Raw genomic sequence first — 23796 nt, 5'->3', positions numbered from 1 at the left:
ATTTACCTGCTATCTGGCTTTATGAATTATAATTGTTGTTTTAATAAAAGTCCCTGATCTCCTCACATTTTTACTATATTATCATTGGACCACTAGTAAGTGTCGAAGTCGACCTCTCGTCTCTACTTCTTCGAGATTAGACGGGATACTCATTGGGTACACGTTGTTTTCGTACTCATACTACACTTGCTGTGCATTTTTGTTGCACAGGTTCATATGTAGCTAGTGGCTTAGTGGCATAGCGACATGGTTGATTCAGAGACTTAGGTGAGTTGCATTTATCGAGACGTCCGTAGCCAGCAAAATCTCCTTCAGAGTATTGTACGGTATCCTCATTTCTGCCCACTTATATTCCGGACAGTTACTGTATTTTATTTCTTTCCCTAGTAATTGCCCATGTACTTGTGACACCGGGTTCTGGGATGACCACGGAATTTTTCAGTAGTTAAATTTTGTAAAGACATCCTCATTTATCGAGCAGAGTTTATTATTTATTATTTATTATTTATTTGCTTAAAGAAAATAATTTCAAAATAATTAAGAATGAGAAATTGCTAGTAAATGGTAGTTGGCTTGTCTGATAGGGGTGTCTGGCTCCATCACGACCCTTAGTGGATTTTGGGTCGTGACAACATGGTATCAGAGCACTAAGTTCCCTTAGGATTCACGAGTCATGAGCGAGTCTAGTAGAGTCTTGCGGATCGGTACGGAGATGTCTGTACTTATCTTCGAGAGGCTACAAGGCTGTTAGAATCACTTCCCTTCTTGATTCCTCATCGTACGATTTGATTCCTTGAGGCTTTTGCCCTTGTTTCCTTCCTACTCAACCTTACGCGATGCGAATCGCTTGTTATAAATCGGGAATTGAAGAATTGTAATGTTACTACAGATGTGGTGCGGGATGTTTCTCCCGGTATAGTTGGTTGGGCTATTGTCGTCGCCTTGCAAAAGGATTTTTCTATCGTTTCAGCTCGGTAGTTGTACTTCTAAGAGCTTGGAGGCTATGCACAGGTTGCTATGGTGCTCACGAGTGGTTGTCACACAATATTGACTTGATGGTAGGATACTTGCCTATGTGTTGGGGCGGTGAATGATTTGAAAGGAAGTCTACTCAGTGCACGATTTAGAGGTCTGATATTTCATTTCCGGCGGAGGAAAAACGATTGGCCTATGGATGTCCAGATTTGGGGTGATGGAGTAACGAGACTTGGTATTTTCGAGCGTGGTGAAATTTTCATCTGCGACGTAGTATCGTCGTCCTCGATGGTATGTGTTTGTCACACCCTTTTTTTTTACAAACTTCACTAAACCCTCTCAAAAATATAAAAAGATTTGTAAAGCTCAAAAAAGGTTTTCAATCAGAAAGTGACAAAGATGGTGTTCAAAAGGATTAACTCAGAGTCGCCACCTGACATTGGTTTCGGTGTGCCAGGTCACCGTTTTATAAAAATAATTTTTCCTTTTTAAACACTTTGGACTCCAAAACTAAGTTTGCGCCAGAGATTCAGGTAAGAGGGTTCATTTGACTCGGGGAGAAGGTGTTAGGCACTCCCCAAGTCCCGTAACTAGTATGGTTGCATACTTGATCTAGTTGGCTTTTAAAATATTTAAATTGAGGTAAAAAAAAACAAACAATAGGAAAATAAATATCAAAAGAGGTTCGAGGTCGTCCCCACCTAATAAAAGAAAATAAAATAAAAAGTGAAATCCTATGCTAGCCTATACTATTCCACGGTACTCGTCGAGGCCTCCAAAATATTTACAAAGTTCTTCGGGGCATTCCCAGGAATGAAATATCTACAAATCCTTCGGGGCATTCCCTGGATAAATTTAACTAAAGGAGACGACCTCTCACCTCAAAAGAAACTAAAGCACGAACGTCCTAAAGGCTTGCCTATCCAAGTGTGGTCGGCCTAGGTATGCTCCTAGCGGACAATGTAATAGAAGCAAATTAAATAAAACTAAAGAAATAAAAACTAATTTCATGCTCATTCCCTTTTTAACTTTTCATTTTTATTAGACTAAGCCCGATACCTAAAATATGGAGACAAATCCTTAAATCAATTCAATGCAACTAAATGAAACCAATCACTGAAAGTACTAGACCAAATGACTATATTGATGATAGCACATAAGAGATGAAAAATTACCATCTGAACACTTAGCATCAACAGAAACAAGACCTAAAAAATCAGAAACTAAACTTGAACCTATAAACTTTAATGGGATCTAAGAAAAATGAAAATAAATTATCCAAAATATTTTAATAAGTGATAGTTCTAAACGAGGAAAATAACATGTCCAATGAACACTTTATGATGAAACATAATTTGAAAACTGACAAACCAAGCCTAACATGCATTATCTAAGATATTTTAAAATGATCCTTTAGATAAAAAAATATGTGTTGTTAACTACTTGATTATGACTTCTAGAAAATCACTACAACTTACTAAAAGTTGATACAGTAAAACATTTAAGACTTGAAGACGAGTGACTATGCGACTTTAAACCAGGCAACGAGATTTAGAGGAGAAAACCGGAATCCACAACTTAATAGAATCTAAAGGAATCTACATAGTTTTCTCATGGCAATTCCAGCAATTTTAAACAAAGATGTTTTAAGAAAAGCAGTATGATAAACCAAGAAATTTCGAGAAAAAGCAATAGGCCTATATCACAATATTCATCACAACGTATTGCAGAAAATCACAAGTAATAGAGAAATATAGAAGAAGTGAACCTGAAATTAGAAAAATCAGCAACTACGCAGAGTTTGACTCCAAAATTCAAGTGAGGAAACAATGACAAGAGCCCGAACGAAAACCGCGAACAACGACTCCAAAAATTCGAACACCCACTCGGCTCTTTTCCGTCCGATTTTTTTCCATATGTTTTGTTTGTATTAAGAAAAGGATGCTTAGTTGCGTACATGAATGAGGATATTTTGGAGCATGGGCAGTTTGTTCACGCCTCTATTTCTTCATTTATGTCAGTCGAACCAAGTAGGAGTATTAATTACTGCTGGATTAGATCTATATGTAATGGTGCATTGTCAACTTAGGGAGATTTTCTTTTCATATGAAAAATTAGAACCTCCAAACTCATACAAAGATAAATATTGCCAAGAAAATAGCAACGATCAGAGTTGGATAGAGCGTGGCTGATTTCCTAGTTGAAAACAGTGATGGTACGCATCTGAAGAACCAGAAATGAGGGGGTACGGCCGATTTGCTTCTCCTCTTGTCCAAGTGAAAGAGATCAATTAAATGGGAGGATATGTTAGGTCTTAGGGTTAGGCTAGTGGGTCAATTGGGCCAAGAAGATTGGGTTTGGTGAATTGGGTTATAAATTTGGCTTTTAATTCCATAATTCTTGCAATTTGGCTAAAAATATTAATTTTTTTTTCTAAAATAATACCATAAAAATGTAAAATTAATCCTAATTAACTAAAATAACTATATTATGACATGAAACTATTTTTGATATTTTCAAAGATTTTATTAAAATAAAATAAAAATAGGTTCAAAGTAATATATCCTTCTAAAAATATCTAATACGTGAATTAAATAGAGAAATATGAAACTATTTTTTGTATTTTTAAATTTTGTGATAAAAATAATGTAAAAGAGTCAAAATTAGTTGAAATAACTATATTAGACCTAAACTAAGTATTTAAATGATAAAATATGTAAAATCTTGGGGAGGGTCAAAAATTACATGTCTACAGCTGCCCCTCTTTGACTAGAAATACAAAGTATTTTTAGACAAAGAACAACTAGACAGGTTTTTTGACCCGACCCTTATTTAGAAAGACCAAAAACAAAGAAAAAAGAGGAGAATGTGACCGAGCCCTAGTATTTGAGCTGCCTACATATCCTTGGCTATAAAGGAATCAGGCCACGTGTAGTTCAGAAGTAGGAACAGTGATGGAGTTTACCGAGGTGGAGAGCCGATTGAGGTGCCGTCGAGGTTCCGGTCCGCGGTTCATGTTATTACATCAAAATTAAAAAATGAAAAGACTAACTAAGCATGTCAGCTATGAGTTACAAAATTCCTATCTTTAAGTCTTCTGAAACTTGATCTTTAGTCTTGAATGGTTCTTCATACAAACTTTAGATTTGAACCTTGACGCTCGCTAATTGCAGGTGTTAGTTCATTCTTTTTCAGCTTTTGGATCACAACGGGACATGCAATGCTCGTAACTTCATCCACGTATTGAGCAGTTCACAACTTTCATCTGTTTCTGCATTTGGATTTACTTCTTCTTCTTCTTTTTTCTTTTTTTTTTTTCATTCTGGTTTGGGACTTCTTCTTTTGGTTTTCTTAGACTATTGACTTGCATTCTTGTCGTGAGCTTCTGCTACTTCTAACTTGAATTGGATTCTGAAATGACTTCCCTTGTTCTCCAAGTGGGCGCCTGATTACCAAAATTTTAACTGTATTCTCTTGTTCCACGGGTGGGCGCCTGATTGCCAAAAACTTGAAATAATTCCAAAAACGAATTCCCTCGTCCTCCAGGTGGGTGCCTACAATCAAAACAACAAGACAAACAAAATTTTCTGCCCCAGTTTGCACTAGGAAGATTTGTGAGTTATTAGCAAAACTATAAATCACCTATGTTATTGATGCAATGATGAGAGTAAAACTAAAAACTCGACTTGGATGTGCGTCTCCTGTAAATCAAACCAAGAATATTTGACTAGCAAGTGCGTCTGTTAAGAATAGAACCTCAATGACCTAGACTAGGAAGTGCGTCTCGTAGATTTAAGATTGATCTTGAGAAGAACTATAAACTAAGCTTGACTAAAGTAAAAACTGACCATATTCTCCAGGCGGGACCCCTGATTTCAAGAAAACTAAAGATTAATAACTTAAGAAAACTAAAGATTGATCCTAAAAGAAAGCTCATCAGACTAGGTCCCTTTTATTATCTTAGGAGAAAGATTCATCCGACTAAGATTTCTATCCTAGGAGAAAATTCATCAGACTAGGTCTTCTATCTTAGGAGAAAAATTCATCAGAATAAGATTTGATCCTAGGAGAAAGTTCATCAGACTAGGTCTTCTATCTTAGGAGAAAGATTCATCAGACTAAGATTTTGATCCTAGGAGAAAGTTCATCAGACTAGGTCCCTTTTTGTTGTCTTAAGAGAAAGATTAATCAGACTAAGATTTTGATATCTTAGGATAAAGATTCATCAGACTAAGATTTTGATCCTAGGAAAAAGTTCATCAAACTAGGTCTTCTATCTTAGGAGAAAGATTCATCAGACTAAAATTTTGATCCTAGGAGAAAGTTCATCAGACTAGGTCCCTTTTTGTTATCTTAGGAGAAAGATTCATCAGACTAAGATTTTGATATCTTAGGAGAAAGATTCATCAAACTAAGTCTTCTATCTTAGGAGAAAAATTCATCAGACTAAGATTTTGATCCTAGGAGAAAATTCATCAGACTAGGTCTTCTATCTTAGGAGAAAGATTTATCAGACTAAGATTTTGATCCTAGGAGAAAGTTCATCTGACTAGGTCTTTTGTTATCTTAGGAGAAAGATTCATCAGACTAAGATTTTGATCCTAGGAGAAAGTTCATCAGACTAGGTTTTCTATCTTAGGAGAAAAATTCATCAGACTAAAATTTGATTGGGAGAAAAATCCATCAGACTAGGACTTTTATCCTAGGAGGAAAAATATGAAGAGCAGTGGCAATATTTTATGCATACTAGCAAGACAGATAAAGACAAAGATTTGAGAAACTTCCCTTTGTCGGCTCTTCTCTTCCTTTTTTCTTTTTCTTTCTTTTCTTTTCTCTTTTTCTTGTTTTTGAACCATTTGCTTGCACTGCTTTGTTCCTGTTCAAATAAAGAAAACTTGCGAGTTTAAAATGTGGTGGTTAGTTTGTGGCCTTGACCTTGAAGGCGGCTGCTTCTGCACTTGCCAAGATAACTTTGATTTCAACTTAGAAGACCTTACCTGTTATTAACTAACCATTTTCTTTCAAACCCTATCACAGAAAACACCTCCGCTCCATCCAATCCCAATATCCTCTATCTGTTGCATTTTACTCATGAATTGAATTACCGAACCTTTGCATTTCACATGAATCCTAAAGCATGTTGATTGTTACCAACTCAATGCGCATACCGCTTTTCCCTGACTTATGCCACTTTGATGTGCTAGCCAAATTCATTTTGTGCAATTGAAAAGTTGGTAGCAAATCTTAAAGTCATTTCTCACTTGTTCTGACCTAAAGACTCAAGAGGGACTCAAACAAAATAAGAGGAACAAAATAATGGACAAGGGAAAGAGATGATACCTAACAAGAAAATTACAAAGTAGAAACTTATCAGATATGGATACCAACTCTAATGACCATGACATGCACCTTTGGATTAAGTAGCCTAGTCTCTCAAGCAAGTCTAATATTCAACTCTTGTTGTACCTCTTCGCTGTGAAACTGGGCTTCAGCTCTTCAATTGTCCTATTTGATCCACAATCCTCAGTCGACTTGTAGTGCCCTGAAGGGTTTTCACCATCAAGCCCCTCTCATTTTGATTTTTTTTCTCAACTCACTGTCGCCTTACGGTGCCCATGAGGGTTTTCACCTACAAGACTCTCTCATTTATCATTTTTCTCTCTTTCCGATAAGAAAAAAGTATTACCCATGATGTAGGAAGATCATACTTTTGCCACACACTTGATTCGACATCCTCAAAGATTGGTTGGAAGGTCTTTATTTGGACCGTAATGTAGGCTTTTGGACAGGGTTATCATAAAGGCTCAAAATAACTAAGATTAAAGGGTTCAAAATTACAACTTTTGGAATAAGATCTTTTGGCAAAACTAAAACTTCTACCCCAGTTTCTTGGAGTTTGGGGAATTTTTTTGGATTTTTGCTTTGATGGGATTTCTAAGAAAACTGCCCCACTCTTGACTTCGGGGATCATGAAATATTTTATTTGGTGTGACCGAACCGTAAGGCTGCCTACGTATCTTGTGGTGACAAGAATCAGGTCAAACGTAGTTCAAACACAAAGTTGGTTTTATTTCTTTTCCTTTTCTTTCTTTTTTTTTTGCTCTTTTTTTCTTCTTCTTTTTCTCTTTTCTTTTTTCTTTTCTAGTTCCCAACTCTACTTCTGATTCCAAAAGAGGTGTATGGAACAAAGCAAATTAAGGCTCAAAAGAGGTGTAGCAAAAGATAAAAGTGTTTGGATAACAGAATAAAATGTCTTTGTTATACCAAACTTTAAAAATGCCAAGTACAAACATGCAATTGAAGATAAACAAAGAAATCATACACAATATCTATTGACGACATCAACATAAACAAAAAGTGCCAATGGGCAATACCTTTGTCTCAATGAATGACTCTTGCCAGTTCGGAGCAAACTTGATTCAACCTTATCTTGATATGGAAGAATGCATTTCAACACTGACTGATTTACCTCAAACTGCTTGAGAGGCATTTCCTTGTTGTATGCTCTTATCAACCTCTTGATTTCCCAGACTAATTGCCTCAGTTTCACTCAATTCAATCTTCAGGTTATCTCAGGATGCATGAATCTTTACTTGTTTCCTCAAATGCCTCATTTTATCATATTCAAAACTGTGTCATTGCTTCATGATTAGACTAACTTTCAAGACCAGGCTGAGATTATGTGTGCATGTTATGTCACTAGAGTCAGCATGAAAAGAACTATAAGAGGAAAAATCACCTAAACAAAACTGACTAGAACTAACAGAAAACATGAGATTGCATTAGACAGATGGTGAAAAGGGTTTGAACAAAACAAGCAAAATAGACATGGGTTACAACCCTGGAACAATCCTAAATAACACTTAACGAGTTAGTACAACTAAACGAACTAGACAAAATGAGAAGAAGAAGAGTTTGAGCCACAAGACAATATCCGAATTACAACCTTGAAATAACCCGGACAAACATAAATGACAATAAAATAAACCACCAAAACTCCTCCTTGGCTAGCCAAGAAAGGAGTGTCTTTTTAATCACCAAGCTCGACATCTTAGCCACTAGATTGCACATCAAAATTGTTGGGACCTTCACCAATTTCAATATCGTTAACTTCAGTGAGCATGTCACCAAAGTGTGCATCATCATGTGTAGGTAAAGGATTCTGTGTGATATTCTGGGTGTCATTATCCTGGACCACAATTATCCCTTCTTGAATCATTCTTTCTATCTCTCTTTTCAAATCCCGACAACTTTCGACATTGTGCCCCTGAGCATTGGAATGATATTCACACCTTTTAGAATAGTCAAAGATTCTTGCACACGGGTCCACATGATTCGGAGGAATAGGTGCAATCAGGTCATAATATTTTAATTTTGCAAACAAGCTTGCATAGGACTCTCCTATCGGTGTAAAATTATCCTTCAACCTTTGTTTACCTCTATACCCCTGGCTTGGATGTGGGTTGTTGGGTGCCCGAAAAAGTTGTGAAGGCGAAGGAGTATTATGCGGTGCTGGTGCTCGCCATAAGGAGTGACCCGGTGGTTAGACAGATGACCGGGCATTGTTAGGAGGATAGTACTGAGGTGGATTATGTGGAACTCGGGGGTAGGTTTGGGGTTGGGGTCAAGGTTGAGTATATTGGTAAGGCGGACCCGTTGGGACATGTCGCGATCCTGATACAACCATGGTAACATCATCACGTTTCTTCTGACCCGACAAGCTTCCTGTATCGTTTTGAATTGCTTGTGTTGTGGCTTTTAAGGTAGAATAGCTCACGATTTTGCTTGACCTCAGTCCTTCTTCCACCATTTCTCCCATCTTTACCACATCATTGAAAGGCTTACCAATGGCTGAGATCAAATGGCCGAAGTATGTAGGCTCCAGGGCTTGAAGAAAGTACTCGACTATTTCATCTTCTACCATCAGAGGATTGACCCGTGCAGCTTGCTTTCTCCATCGGAAACCATATTCTCTAAAGCTTTCACTGGGCTTCTTTTCTACCTTGGTCAGGGACAGGCGATCCGAGGCAATGTCTATGTTGTACTGAAAATGCCAAGCAAAGGCCTGAGCCAAATCGTCCCATGTGTACCACCTGCTGGCGTCCTGGAGAGTGTGCCATTCTAACGCTGCCCAACTCAGACTTTGGCTGAAGTATGCCATCAATAATTCGTCTTTTCCCCTGGCGCCTCTCATTTTACTGCAGTAACCTCTCAGATGAGCTACAGGATCCCTATGTGCATCATACAAGTCAAACATGGGCATCTTGAACCCCGCAGGCAGTTGAACATCAGGGAACACACACAAATCCTTATAAGCCACACTCAAATGGCTTCCCAACCCTTGCATATTTCTCAATAATTGCTCCAGACTTTTTACCTTCCTAAATATCTCCTCTTGCTCCACGTTCTTGGGTGGTTTCTCATTTTCAACATGAGGCTCAAAGTGGGGAGTGTATAAGTAAGGATCTGGGACTTTGAAGGTGGGTTCCGGGGCATAGTATTGGGTATCTGGAGATGGGAATGCTGTTGTTTTGGCTGGTGGAGCATGGAAAGTTTGGGAGGAAGTGCCAGGGTAATTGTGGTAAGGGGTAAAGCCCGGTGCATGTTGAGGAGAAAGGTCAACGGTAATGGGAACCTGGGCTTGTGACAGTGGTGAGATAGTTGTAAGGTTTTCAGTGTAGTTAGTGGGGAATGAAGGTGGAGGATGCCCCCTGATCCAAGACTGATACATTTTTACCATATGTTGTTTCAATCTTTGGACCTCCTCTTTCAATTCATACTCCGACTCCACAAACTCCCTCGAGGGGTCAACAACTCCTGTGTTCAAGTCTTTGCTATCCATGTCTACCTTGTTCTTTGACCTTGTGTTGTACAGATGACTCGCCAAAGTGCCACAAACTAACCCCCCTCTGTTATGATCACAATGAAAGTAACAAAAAGGAGTAAAACAAAACCAACATGTTAGCGTTAGGACATTTATCAGATAGAAATATCACATTGCATGTAATGCCCCTAGCAAAAATTAATGGTTCTAGAATGACTTCGAGGGTCACAAGATCATTTGATATCATCCCAATTTTTTTCATTTCAACCTTCTTCTTTTTTTCCTTTTCTAGCACTTCTTGGCTTGCTCATTTTCCTTCCTCTCTTTTTCTTTTTAATTGTCACCCTTTTCTTTCCTCTCATTTCTCACATCCACAATTTCATCTCTTTTTTTTTTCTTTTTTTTTTTCTTTTTTTTGTTTTTTTAAAGATACTTCGATCGAACCCTATGTAGGTTGCCTACGTATCATGTCCCTCATGAATCAGATCAAGCGTAGTTCTGGAAAAGTGATGGATAAAATAAACTAAAATAAATCTTTTTGAATTTTCCATTTATAACTTTTTTTTTGCTTTTCAAATACAAAACAGGAAGTACTATAACAAAAGACTCGAAAATCTTAACTAGACCGACAGACTAGATACTACTATACAAGACAACATAAAATAGACTAAAAATAAAAAGTTTCCTCAAGTAGCTCGTGCATGCAATGGTCTTGACTAGAATGGTCCTGAAGTATTTGTCATGCTCAAACTCTAGCAAATTGATCCGTACTTGAATGGAAAAAATAAGATCAAATGGAGTTAGTGACTCAAGACACATGTGATGCTACGTTACCTTCTATTGGACACATGTAAGGTATGATTAAGGCTATTTATGCAAAATGACCTATGTGGCCTAGATGACTAGAAATGTAAACTCAACAAAGGTGACCTCAAAGACATAGAAATACCTCACTAAGGCATATATGTATTCAACTCCCAATAATCATGGCCCAAAATTAATTTGCAAAAATGACCCATTTTGCAAAAACGACCGATATGGCCAGAAGTGGCCAAAGATGCAAACTCAAAAAGGACGGACCTTAAAGTAATATGACACCTAGTTGTGGACTCAAGATCCTAAGACATGGGTTATTGAACCACTTTTGCGAAAATGACCCCATTTTGCAAGAATGACCGATGTGGCCAAAAATGGCTAAACATGCAAGATATGGCTAAGACTCCGCAAAGCCAAGAACCTAAGACTTACTAGGAAGACCGGACCCTATGTGGGTTGCCTACGTATCATGTCCCGAAAGACGAGAATCAGGTATGCGTAGTTCGGGAAGATTGGATATGGGAGAAAGCTTTAAAAATGACACTAATTTGAAAAAAAAAATTTGTCTTTTTTAAAAATGATGGAAAATGTAAAATCTATTTGGATTTTCTTTTTCTCTTTTTTTGATTTTTTAAAAAATGATGGGAAAGTGTAAAATCTTTTTGGATTTTTCATTTTCAATTTTTTTGGTCCTTTTTTTTTTGAAAAGGTTATGAAAGAAAAATACAACTAGGCCCTACTTGATTCATTTTTTACCCTACTTTCCCAAACATCGGTCCGCCAAATGACCTTTTTACCCTCAAAGATGCAACATGTATCACATAGGGATGATTGAATATTTTTTTGGGCCACGGGCCCATTTTGACAAAATTTGGATAGGCTTCCTACAAAGGGACACGGTACTTGGGACCGAGCCCTGCTAGGTATAAATGACATGATGCAAATAACAATGACCTAAAGGCTGACCTACATTTGGGGTTCACTAGACAAGGCAATTCGGGGTGGCATGTGGTCGATGGTGGCTGCTCTAGCTGTACGCCCACTCCACGCTCCCACGCCACCCCCTAAACACACGGGTAACTCACAAAAAGGCCGTGTACGCTCAAACGTACTCCGAAAGACTTGTTGCAGAAATAAGTCTCATGGTTATGCAAATAATGACAGTTTATAAAGTAGTAACACATAAAGGAAAAACTGTAAACAAATAAGCAGCTAGCAAAATAATAAAAGGACATAAACAAAAATAAAAATCAAATAAAGCAAACAAAACACATAAAAACCTCAACCTAATATCTTAAAAGCCAACAAGATCAAGTATTAGCTCGAACCTGCAACTCCCCAGCAGAGTCGTCAGAGCTGTCACACCTTTTTTTTTTTACAAACTTCACTAAATCCTCTCAAAAATATAAAAAGATTTATAAAGCTCAAAAAAGGTTTTCAATTAGAAAGTGATAAAGATGGTGTTCAAAAGGATTAACTCAGAGTCGCCACCTGATATTGGTTTCGGTGTGCCAGGTCATCGTTTTATAAAAATAATTTTTCCTTTTTAAGTATTTTGGACTCCAAAACTAAGTCTGCACCAGAGATTCGGGTAAGAGGGTTCATTTGACTCGGGAAGAAGGTGTTAGGTATTCCCCAAGTCTCGTAACTAGTACGGTTGCATAATTGATCTAGTTGGCTTTTAAAATATTCAAATTGAGGTTAAAAAACACACAATTGGAAAATAAATATCAAAAGAGGTTCGAGGTCGTCCCCACCTAATAAAAGCAAAAAAATAAAAAGTAAAATCCCATACTAGCCTATACTATACTTCCTCCACGGTGCTCGTCGAGGCCTCCAAAATATTTACAAAGTTCTTCGGGGTATTCCCCGGAATGAAATTTCTACAAATCATTCGGGGCATTCCCCCGATAAATTAAACTAAAGGAGGCGACCTCTCACCTCAAAAGAAACTTAAGCACGAACGTCCTAAAGGCTTGCCTATCCAAGTGTGGTCGGCCTAGGCATGCTCCTAACGGACAATGTAATAGAAGCAAAATAAATAAAACTAAAGAAATAATAACTAATTTCATGCTTATTCCCTTTTTAAACATTTTTTATTAGACCAAGCCCGATACCTAAAATATAGAGACAAATCCTTAAATCAATTCAATGCAACTAAATGAAACCAATCACTGAAAGTACTAGACCAAATGACTATATTGATGATAGCACATAAGAGATGAAAAATTACCATCTGAACACTTAGCATCAACAGAAACAAGACCAAAAAAATCAGAAACTAAACTTGAACCTATAAAGTTTAATGGGATCTAAGAAAAATGAAAATAAATTATCCAAAATATTTTAATAAGTGATAATTCTAAATGGGGGTCAATGAAAGAGGTTCTGAATCAAGAAATGACACTGATCTGTTAAAACTCATAAGGAATTTTCAAGACGCCAAATTTTCACGAATTAAACATACTAACTAATTCACTAAGGAAAAATAACGCAATTTTGTATTCTTTTCAAGTATTTCCATCGAACATGTGACTAAATTTAGATATATAAATGTCAAATGACATTAACGTCAATAACTGTTGTTAGACAAGGAAAATAACATGTCCAATGAACACTTTATGATGAAACATAATTTGAAAACTGACAAACCAAGCCTAACATGCATTATCTAAGATATTTTAAAATGATTCTTTAGATAAAAAAACTGTGTTGTTAACTACTAGATTATGACTTCTAGAAAATCACTACAACTTACTAAAATTTGATACAATAAAATATTTAAGACTTGAAGACGAGTGACTATGCGGTTTTAAACTAGGCAACGAGATTTAGAGGAGAAAACCGGAATCCACAACTTAATAGAATCTAAAGGAATCTATATAGTTTTCTCATGGCAATTCCAGCAATTTTAAACAAAGAAGTTTTAAGAAAAGCAGTATGATAAACCAAGAAATTTTGAGAAAAAGTAGTAGGCCTATATCATAATATTCATCACAACATATGGCACAAAATCACAAGTAATAGAGAAATATAGAAGAAGTGAACCTGAAATGAGAAAAATCAGCAACTACGCAGAGTTTGACTCCAAAATTCAAGCGAGGACACAATGAGAAGAGCCCGAATGGAAATCACGAACAACGACTCCAAAAATTCGAACACCCACTCGGCTCTTTTCCGTCCGATTTTTTTTCCTATGTTTTGTTTGTATTAAGAAAATGATGCTTAGTTGCGTACATGAATGAGGATATTTTGGAGCATGGGCAGTTTGTCCTCTAGTTCTTCATTTATGTCGGTTGAACCAAGTAGGAGTATTAGTTACTGCTAGATTAGATCTATATGCAATGGTGCATTGTCAACTCAGGGAGATTTTCTTTTCATATGAAAAATTAGAACCTCCAAACTCTTACAAAGATAAATATTGCCAAGAAAATAGCAACGACCGGAGTTGTATAGAGCGTGTCTGATTTTTTGGTTGAAAACAGTGATGGTACGCATCTGAAGAACCAGAAAGCAGGGGGTGCGGCCGATTCGCTTCTCCTCTTGTCCAAGTGAAAGAGATCAATTAAATGGGAGGATATGTTAGGTCTTAGGGTTAGGCTAGTGGGTCAATTGGGCCAAGATGATTGGGCTTGGTGAATTGGGTTATAAATTTGGCTTTTAATTCAATAATTCTTGCAATTTGGCTAAAAATATTAGTTTCTTTTTCTAAAATAATACTATAAAAATGTAAAATTAATCCTAATTAACTAAAACAACTATATTATGACATGAAACTATTTTTGATGTTTTCAAAGATTATATTAAAATAAAATAAAAATAGGTTAAAAGTAATATATCTTTCTAAAAATATCTAATGCGTGAATTAAATAGAGAAATATGGAACTATTTTTGTATTTTTCAATTTTGTGATAAAAATAATGTAAAAGAGTCAAATTTAGTTGAAATAACTATATTAGACCTAAATTAAGTATTTAATTCCTAAAATATGTAAAATATTGGGGAGGGTCAAAAATCACATGTCTATAGTGTTAAGTTCACCGGTGTTACGGTCTTCTGCAATTCGCCTTTGGGGTAAGATATTGTGAAATAATATTGGAGAAACGACTGTTAGATATTGCGGGGTGTGGTGTTTCAGGATTGGTGTTCCTAATGTTGGCGGCTCGAGAAAGATGATCTTCGGAAAGATTTAAAGTTAGTAGCAATTTTTAGGTTCCAGTACTACGAAGATCGATTTTATTTGAGGCAACAGCTGAGCAGTAAAGGATGAGGAAGGACATGTGGGGAGTGTCAAGCGGTGGTTAAAATTTCTAGAAGGCCAGGTATGAGAAGCAAAGGTCGAGTAGCCGATTAAAGAGGTGAGTTCTGCTAAAGTGGGAGAGCGGCGGAGTTGCATACGGGCTTTGTGGTAGGATGACTACGTGCCTTAAGGTGAGTTTGGAATGATTTGGGAATTTTAGTGATTGGTGATTGGGGTCTATGGATTTAATTTGAAGTACGGACTACTATACGGCAGGAGATATGATATAACGGAAAGGAGTTGCTTGAAATGAAGAAGGATACAACATAACTTTGAATTGGAAGGATGTTGTAGCACATTTAATTGATGCCCACGAGGGGTGAATGAACTTGTGCAGCTAGAGAGTGAGCTCAGACTTAGGATGGGTTATTGATGTCGTAGTGATTGTACCCCGTGCAGCAGCGTTGGAAGACGTCAACACGTAAATTCCATAGATGGGTTATCTCCAGTGAGCAGCTCGGCGGTCGCATGGATTGGCGAAGCTTCTGCGAAGAATTGTATTGATTAGATAGTAAAGAGATCGGTTGTGCGAATGTGGTTAATGATTCAGAGTATGAAAAAGGGGTTTTATAGAAAGATTTCGAGAATTTTTGCGATTGATTGCGCAAGGTTATGTCAATAAGAGATAAAAAATCCTGGTGAATTCCAAAGTTGTGTAATAGTGGATTCAAGCTAAGTGGGAGAGTCCCACCGCTTAGGATTGGGTTGCATGATTAACTACTTGCGAAGCTTCTGGTTATTAGCACATTGATGAGTTATTTTAGCTACGGGAAAAGAACATAAGTGGTAATTTGAGTAAATGAATTGTTAAAGGTGTGTTATGGTTGGCCTTATTGTCTCATGTTCAGACTTGGGGAAAGATATAGGATTTATGCCTTGTATAGATATGGGGTTCAAGGAAAGTGATTCTGTCGGGTGCTTCGTCGTGAGGGTATTCATGTGCTAGGAAATTCGTGGAGTTGATTATATTCGGGGCCAAGTCAGAGCAGTTGGCTCTCATCAGTGGTCCTAGTGAATTCAAAAGTTAAAGCGTGGTGACTAATGATTTCTTGCTTATAGGTACTGTTAAGAATCAAGCTTTGTAGCAGCTTATGAGAGAGGCCCAGAATGTTCTACGATATTTTGACTTGCAGTGTAGCATTTGGGAAATATGAAATGGTTCGTGGGATTTGAGACAACATGGTCTCGTGATTTAAGGTCATTCGGGATGAGTGCGGATGGAGTGTGTTATGTGTTGAATGGAGTTATATTTATTTCTAAGGAAATCAAGGATAAATTGGAAGAATATAGATTGGTTAGCCATAGTTTAATTGGCATATTGGTTGTAGTGATCAGTTCCTTCAGCGTGACCGAGTTATGCAAGTGATTCGTGATGGTACGTGTGAGGCCGGTCGACCGCCGTAATTGATGTTATTCAGAAGTATTCTACTGTTATGGCCTGTTATGTGTAGGCGGATCCCGGAAGGGATATGGTGGCTTAAACCACTACTTAGAGATTTGCATATTCCACGGTTATGAGAATTCACCTATGTGTTGCTATGATTCTCCTGAAGTGAGTTAAATGAAAAGTTTTTATATGATAAAGTGTTAGCCTATTAGTGGTTCCGAAGTTATGATGAAAAACGTGTTCTATCGTATATTGGCATGTTGGGTGCAATGAGTGGTATATAATTTGAAGTGAGGATCAAGGTTGCAGTTCAGTGTTGACAAGGATGTCACGAGCTCGGATGAGCAGGCAAGGAGTTTCGATGATTAAGGTAAGTTGATATTGTCTTCAGCGTCACCTGAGATTGGTGTTTTGTGAAAAAGATTTGCTTCCTGGTTAAGGATTCTTGATCGCTTTTCAGCATTAGTGCGGCTGGTGGTTTGGATGTACAGACTTGTTATCTGTTACGGAAGGCTGTGGGAGCGTGTCCCATGGGAAGGTTGTATAAGTGTGGCATGTAGTCACTTGATTGATTGAAGAAGTTAAACCAAGTATGAAGATTTTAGTGATGTCGTTAAATTGAGAATTGATGCCTGGAGGGCACTCGATTTATTGGGTTGTAGACTATGGAGGGTCACTCCGGTTATGATGGTTGTTCTTGTATGTTATGAGAAAAAGGGGGGTGATTATGGACCTATGAAAGGTTATTGGCCTAGTTCGGTGTGATCAGAATCAGCTTGAGGTCTGTGGATGGATCTAAATGTAAATATGGGCTCTATATCAGACCAGATGTGTCATTTTGGCAATGTGCTCCTTATGGAAGAATAGTCGGGGTGTTATTTCATCGTCATCTATTTCATGTAATGATGTATTGCACTGTGTGAGTCGTGAGACGACTTGGTGAATTTCTTATGTGTTGATATTCTGCGTAGAGATGATGTTATATGAGCAGAATGGCTCTTGAGATTCAGATCGTATATCGCACCTCAGTTGTGCTTGAGTTGTAGCTTATAGCGCTATATGTCTCCCCAGGGATGGTATTATGCACTTGACGTGCTGGTGACTGACATTCGGTATTTTGATGTAATGAGCAATCACAAATTATCTAATCTAAGTGTTTGGAATAGTAGTTAGATTCATCAATCCCCTCCATTACACCAGTGCATCAATGATCCCTTAACCCAACAAGACGATAGGCTAACTATTAAGGATATTTGGATTAGTAATCAGTGAGACTTATCAAAACATTTCATAGAACTTCAACCATTCTTGATCAACAAAATAAAGGCCACCACTCCCAGTTCTAAAAGTTGTGACACTCTTATCTAGTCACTAACCACAAATGGTCACTTTGTTAGCAAGTCGTGCTACAATCTATTAGATACCCAATCAAACGATGGTAAGGATTTTGCTTGGATTTGGAAGATGAATTGTCCAAACAAAATAAAATTCTTGATATGGAAATGCTACCATTGAGAGACTACCTACTAGAAGCTATTTAAATCACATTGGTATAAACATTGATCCTACTTGCACCTTTTGCAAGAATCATAAGGAAATCATTACCTACATATTCATGCATTGCATAGCCGTAAGAGACTTTTGGCTTCAATTAGGGATAGACATAGAAAGCTGGAACATAACTAATAATTGGTTGATTAACATTCGTGATTACAATTGTTTAGTAAAAAAGCGCATCATTAATTGAAAAGATATATATCCTCTTGGTATATGGACTATTTGGGTGAATAGAAACAACAACTTATATAATAACACCACAAACAAATTATTCATGCATTATGCTTATAGGTAGTCAGTGGAATATAAGCTCCTTACAGACAAGGAAGCTACGCCACAAGAAAAAAATCCCATCTCGGTAAAGTGGCTTAAGCCAACTTGTAACCATATTAAGCTTAATATCGATAGTTCCTTTAAAGAAGAAATTTCTCTTTGTGGCTTTGGGGTTTTTTTTAGGGACAATAAGGGTAAATGGGTGGTTAGATTCTAAGGGTCTCTACCGGGTCTATCTCCTTTACATGTTGAATTAATGGCACTAGGGACATGCCTACATCTTGCAATGGAACAAGGTTTCACAAACATAGAAGTAGAATCAGACTCCACTGATGTCATTAGCTGCTTAGAAAATGGTTACACACCCCTTAACAACATTACTCATGAATGTAGGTCATTGATGAACCATGTGAAAGTTCAAACAATCCAGCACAACTTCAGAGAGGCAAACAAGCTGGCTAAAAATGCTATCCAGGGAAACAATAGCAAGGATCTTGCAATTATGTACTATTCACCATCTTTTGTAACCGTTGTCTTATCCTACAAATATGAATGTTCTGTCTACCTAGTTAATAACATTAGCAAAGATGCATGCGCTAAACCTATATCATTTGGAAATAAAAATGTCCTACGTGAAATTAGTAGTTTTTGTAATAGCCAAGTAGGTAATGTCCCTTTGGACAATGCTAATTATGTAAACTCTATTTTTGTGATATTTATATAATAGATCCCTGCTTATCAACAAAAAAAGAGTACTGAACTGTCATTCATTTTTTGGGTACATTAGATTATTTTTCTTTTTTTAGATTTTCACCCGATTTTTGATATCCGTATTGGAGTTCGACTAGGTTATACGTTTTTTTTGGTTTTTTATCCGATTTTTTATATCCGTAGTGGAGCCACAGATTGTTAATTATCTATTAAAGGAATATGATATAGATGTTAAGATACAAATTGTTAATTATTAGTTGTTAATTGGTAGTTTTTTTAAGTTTGTTAGTTGCCAACTGTATGATAGTTATATGCCAGCTGTATGGTAGTTAGTTGCCAGATATAGTAGTTGTATTATTTTCCTTGTTAGTTTGTATATAACTCTCTAATTGAATATTAGTAGATTGAGATTATTTTTCCCATTTCTTTCTTCTTCCTCTCATCATTTTCTTCTCCCTCACACGACTGCTACTTCCAGAAGCTTCCATCGAATCTCTATTGGAGCTTAGCTCAAGCTCATTCTCAGCTGGACATCCAAAATTGTTATGGTATCAGAGCTAATGGGAATTTCATCTCCGATAATTGTGTTCCTGTTCTAGATCGACTAATTCGTTGGTTTCATTCGACACATACAAACCTAAATTCGAGTCGTTTTTGGGATTTATCTTTATGATTCACATTTTTTTCGACTGCAAATATCAATTGCAAATTACTAGTTTTTTGTTCTTCGATACTTCAGCTCAATCGATTCAGTCATGGCAATTCTATATGAGAATGAATGTTCTAGTGATTTAAAAGCCAATTTGTTGGCTGATGGTGGTCAGTCCGGTGTAGATCTGAGTAGTCCTTTCTACATGCATCCCTCAGATAATCCCAACGCAATGTTAGTATCAGTTTCTTTTAATGGCGTTGGCTACAAATCATGGAGGAGGAGTGTGTTGTGTGCCCTTTATGTGAAAAACAAAGTAGGTTTCATCAATGGGGAATGTAAGAGACCAGATCCAGATTCTCAAAAGCTTCGAATGTGGAGAGATGTGACGATATGGTAACATCGTGAATTTTGAACTCATTATGTAAGGAAATTGTAGATAGCGTCGAATGTGTAAATGATGCAACAGAATTGTGGAAGTAATTAGAAGACCGATATGACCAGACCGATGGTGTAAAACTATATCAGATTCAAAAGGAGATCAACGATCTTTCCCAAGGATCCCTTGATATTACATGGTATTATAGTAAGATGAAGAAGTTGTGGGAAGAACTGAGAAACTTAAGTGCTAAAAATTAATGCACTTGTCATTGCACCTGTGGAGCAAAAGAGAGTATGCACAATGCAGAACAAGATAGGTGACTAATACATTTTCTTATAGGGCTTAATGAGGTCTACACTGTGGTACGAGCAACATTTTAATGATGAATCTATTACCTTCAATGGAACATGTTGTCTCCTTGTTATTCCCAGATGAGAAACAGAGGGAAATTAGACATAGTAATCAGCTTGCCTTTGAATCAACTTCCCTGAATGTGAACACCTTAAAGCAGAACAGTTACAGGACCAATTACTCTCCTAGCAACAACTATAATGGTCAAACAAGTCAAGGCCAATGTGTGAGTATTGTAAGAGGCTGAGACACATCAAGGATAAATGTTATAAACTACATGAATACCCTCAGGGTTCTGGTCAAAACTTCAAGGGAAACAATAACTTTTGCCTGCACAATTCAAATCAAAATTTCAAGCCCAACAATAGTTTTAACAGGGTGAATAGGACAGTTGCAAATGTACATGGACCTCAGGTAAATATGCCATCACATGACGAATTTGATGCACAAAAGGATAACCAAAGTGTAAGTTTGACTTAGGAGCAGTATGGGCAAATCAGGAGCCTGCTACAACACTTCTAGATAGGAAATGGAGGAGAGAGTACCAGCAATGTGAATTTAGCCTGTGCAACTGCCAACTTTGCAGGTATTGTTGCATGTACATCTTTTATTGATTTTAGTAAATTGTCATGTAATTGTTTCAAAAATAGAGCTGACTCTTGGATATTAGATTCCGGAGCTTCAAATCACATGACCTTTAACAAATCCTTATTGATCAAAATTATAACCTTACCATACCCTCTTCTTGTCATTCTCTCAAATAGATATAAAGTAAGGGTAACACAAATTGACAATACCTGAAATCATCCTGGAGTGTTGTTTATACCTTTTTTCAAATATAAGTTGATTTCTATTCACCCTCTAACAGAACCTAAACGTCTAGTTGATTTCTCTAACATTTCATGTTTGTTTTTGGCCTCTTCAATGAAGAGGCTTCTGGTGATTGATAAGTCCATAGATGGGTTATACTTCCTATGTCAAAAAGGCCTGCAGAACAAACAGTACAGTCCTACAGTTAATGTTCCTTTTTTTGTCAGGTTGTTGTTGTGCTTGCAACACAGTATCACCTTCACAACAATATAGATAAGTCATTACTCATGAATACATGTGTTCCTCTTTCGATTGTAAATAGTTCATCTGCAAGAAATAAAGAACAATCTTTTACTCTGAGTTCTCATGAACCTATTAGAAATGATGTGAATATTCTATGGCATAATAGACATGTCCATGTGCCTTTTTGTCAAATTGAGAAACATTACCTCAATACCTTCTAGTTTTTCATCCAAACAACCTTTCTTTTGTTCTATTTGCCCCATGGCCAGATAAGAAAGACTTCCCTTTCCCCAGAAGACCAGCATTACCACCAAAATATTTGAATTATTATATGTTGACCTGTGGGGACCTTACCATGTTACAACACATGACAACTGTAGGTACTTTATTATTACAGTGGATGACTTCAGTAGATCCACCTGGACTCACCTTCTATCATGTAAAAACGATGTCCTTCAAACTATTAAATATTCACAGATGAGAAGTTTTGGATGTTTGTGCTACCCTACAGTCCCTAAACCTCACAAGGACAAGTTTGAACCAAGAACTACCCCTCATGTTTTTGTTGGTTATCCCTTCAACAAAAAAGGTTATAAGGTCTTGAATTGGGCCACCAGAAAAATACACATTTCCAGAGATTTCACCTTCAATGAGTTTGTTTTTCCTTTTGCCATGCATAATGACACTGCATTCTTTCCATCAGTCCTCAATTCTATTCCTTTTATTGATCATTTGGAAGTAGAGCCAGAACAAGACACTGCTTAACACAGGTCAAGTGTCATACAGCTTGCAATGCCCTTAGATCATTCCTCTCCTATCACAGCCTCACATAAACAGTTTCCTATACACAACATCTCCCCATCAATGGATCACTATTTCCCTACAGAAGGTGATTCTACTCCCAACAGTCCAGCGCCACCTACACCACATGCTAGCCGTAAAAAGTCTCTTAGAGAACATAAAACACTTGCATACTTGAAAGACTACATTCATGCCACTCCAAACCTAAAGCCAAAGGATGTTGCACCTACATGCCCTGCTAACTCTTTTTCACTTAATACATTATTCTTCATTACATTTCCATATCTACTGAATCACTAACCCATGATAGTCAAGCTCTTATGAGAAACATTTGTCATGACAGAGAGCCAATTTCATATAAGGAAGCTGCTATCAATCTTGCCTGGAATGAAGCAATGACTCAGGAATTTGATGTTTTACACAACAGTCACACATGGGACCTAGTGTCTTTGCCACATGAAAAGAAAGCTATAAGATGCAAATGGGTATACAAAATAAAACACAAGGCAGATGAAAGTGTTGAAAGGTTCAAATCAAGGCTAGTTGTGAAAGGATACACACAACAAGTTGGAATTTACTACATAAAAACATTCTCCCCCTGTGGTAAAGATGACCACAGTCAAAGCTTTGATTGCAACTGTAGTTAAGAAAGGATGGTTCTTGTTCCAACTTGATGTCAATAATGCATTCATTCATGGTGATCTTCATGAATAAGTATATATGGAGATCACACCGGGATTGGTCTGTAAGTTAAACAAGTCCTTATATAGCCTCAAACAGGCAAGCATGTAGTGGTATGCTAAGCTGAGCGAAGCATTGTGCTCCAGAGGTTATTCACATTCTATGCTTGATTATTCACTATTCTACAAGAAATAAGGCACTAATGCAAGTTATGTGACAGTTTATGTAGATGACATAGTTGTCATAGGCACTGATATAATAGAATTGGAGAAACTGAAGAGTTTTCTTCATGCCAGTTTCAAAATTAAGGACCTTGGTAAGCTGCACTACTTCCTGGAATGGAAGTATTGTATAAGGCAGAGGGGGTGGTAATATCACAAAGAAAGTTTGCACTAGATCTATCAAAGGAGTATGATTATTTATCTCAAAGTGGTTTCTCTTCTCCATTGGACCCTACTGTCAAGTTGAAAGCCAAGGAGGGTGCCACATTACAAGATCCTACTTACTATAGAAAACTAGTGGGGAAGCTCAATTTCTTAACCAACACCAGAGTAGACATTGCTTATGGAGTCCAATACTTGAGCCAATTCATGCAAGACCCTAGATAGCCTCACCTTAAGGTAGCCTTTCATTTGCTCAGATATCTGAGAACTAATCCAACATTGGGAATATTTTTTTCCAAAGATGAGGACTACACTGTGAGAGCCTATTGTGATTCTAATTGTGCATCGTGTCCAAATTCTAGAAAATCTCTCATTGGTTACATTGTCATGCTAGGCCACAGTCCTGTTAGCTGGAAGTACAAGAAATAAGAAACTGTTTCATTATCATCTGCAGGGGCAGAGTACAAGTCACTTAGGAAAGTTGTAGGAGAGTTGGTTTGGTTGAGCAGACTATTTGGAGAGTTGACAGTTCCTTTTCCTCAACCAATTGATGTCTACTGTGACAGTCAATCTGCACTTCATATAGCTAGAAACCCTGTTTTATGAACGAACCAAACACATCGAGGTTGATTGTCACTTTGTACGTGATAAAC

At 37.2% G+C, this 23796-nt stretch overlaps 1 protein-coding gene across 1 annotated transcript; it reads right to left on the bottom strand.

The window, feature by feature from the left end:
- Window positions 1-8026: 8026 nt before the first annotated feature.
- Window positions 8027-9817, bottom strand: LOC138883972 (uncharacterized). Its single transcript, XM_070164700.1, has 2 exons — window positions 8660-9817; window positions 8027-8242 (listed from the first exon to the last, which is right to left on the bottom strand). The coding sequence occupies exons 1-2, from the start codon at window positions 9815-9817 to the stop codon at window positions 8027-8029; spliced, it is 1374 nt and encodes a 457-aa protein (XP_070020801.1).
- Window positions 9818-23796: the final 13979 nt, after the last annotated feature.

The sequence above is a fragment of the Nicotiana sylvestris genome, chromosome 12 (assembly GCF_000393655.2).
Source record: "Nicotiana sylvestris chromosome 12, ASM39365v2, whole genome shotgun sequence".
NCBI lineage: Eukaryota > Viridiplantae > Streptophyta > Magnoliopsida > Solanales > Solanaceae > Nicotiana > Nicotiana sylvestris.
Note: the sequence above shows the minus strand (reverse complement) of the source record. Positions and strands in the feature narration are given on the sequence as shown.

Coding starts and splice junctions, on each gene's coding strand:
- LOC138883972 (XM_070164700.1), bottom strand. CDS start 9,817: ATGGATAGCAAAGACTTGAACACAGGAGTTGTTGACCCCTCGAGGGAG. Junction 8,243..8,659: donor AACGTGATGATGTTACCATG/GTTGTATCAGGA, acceptor TCCAATGCTCAG/GGGCACAATGTCGAAAGTTG.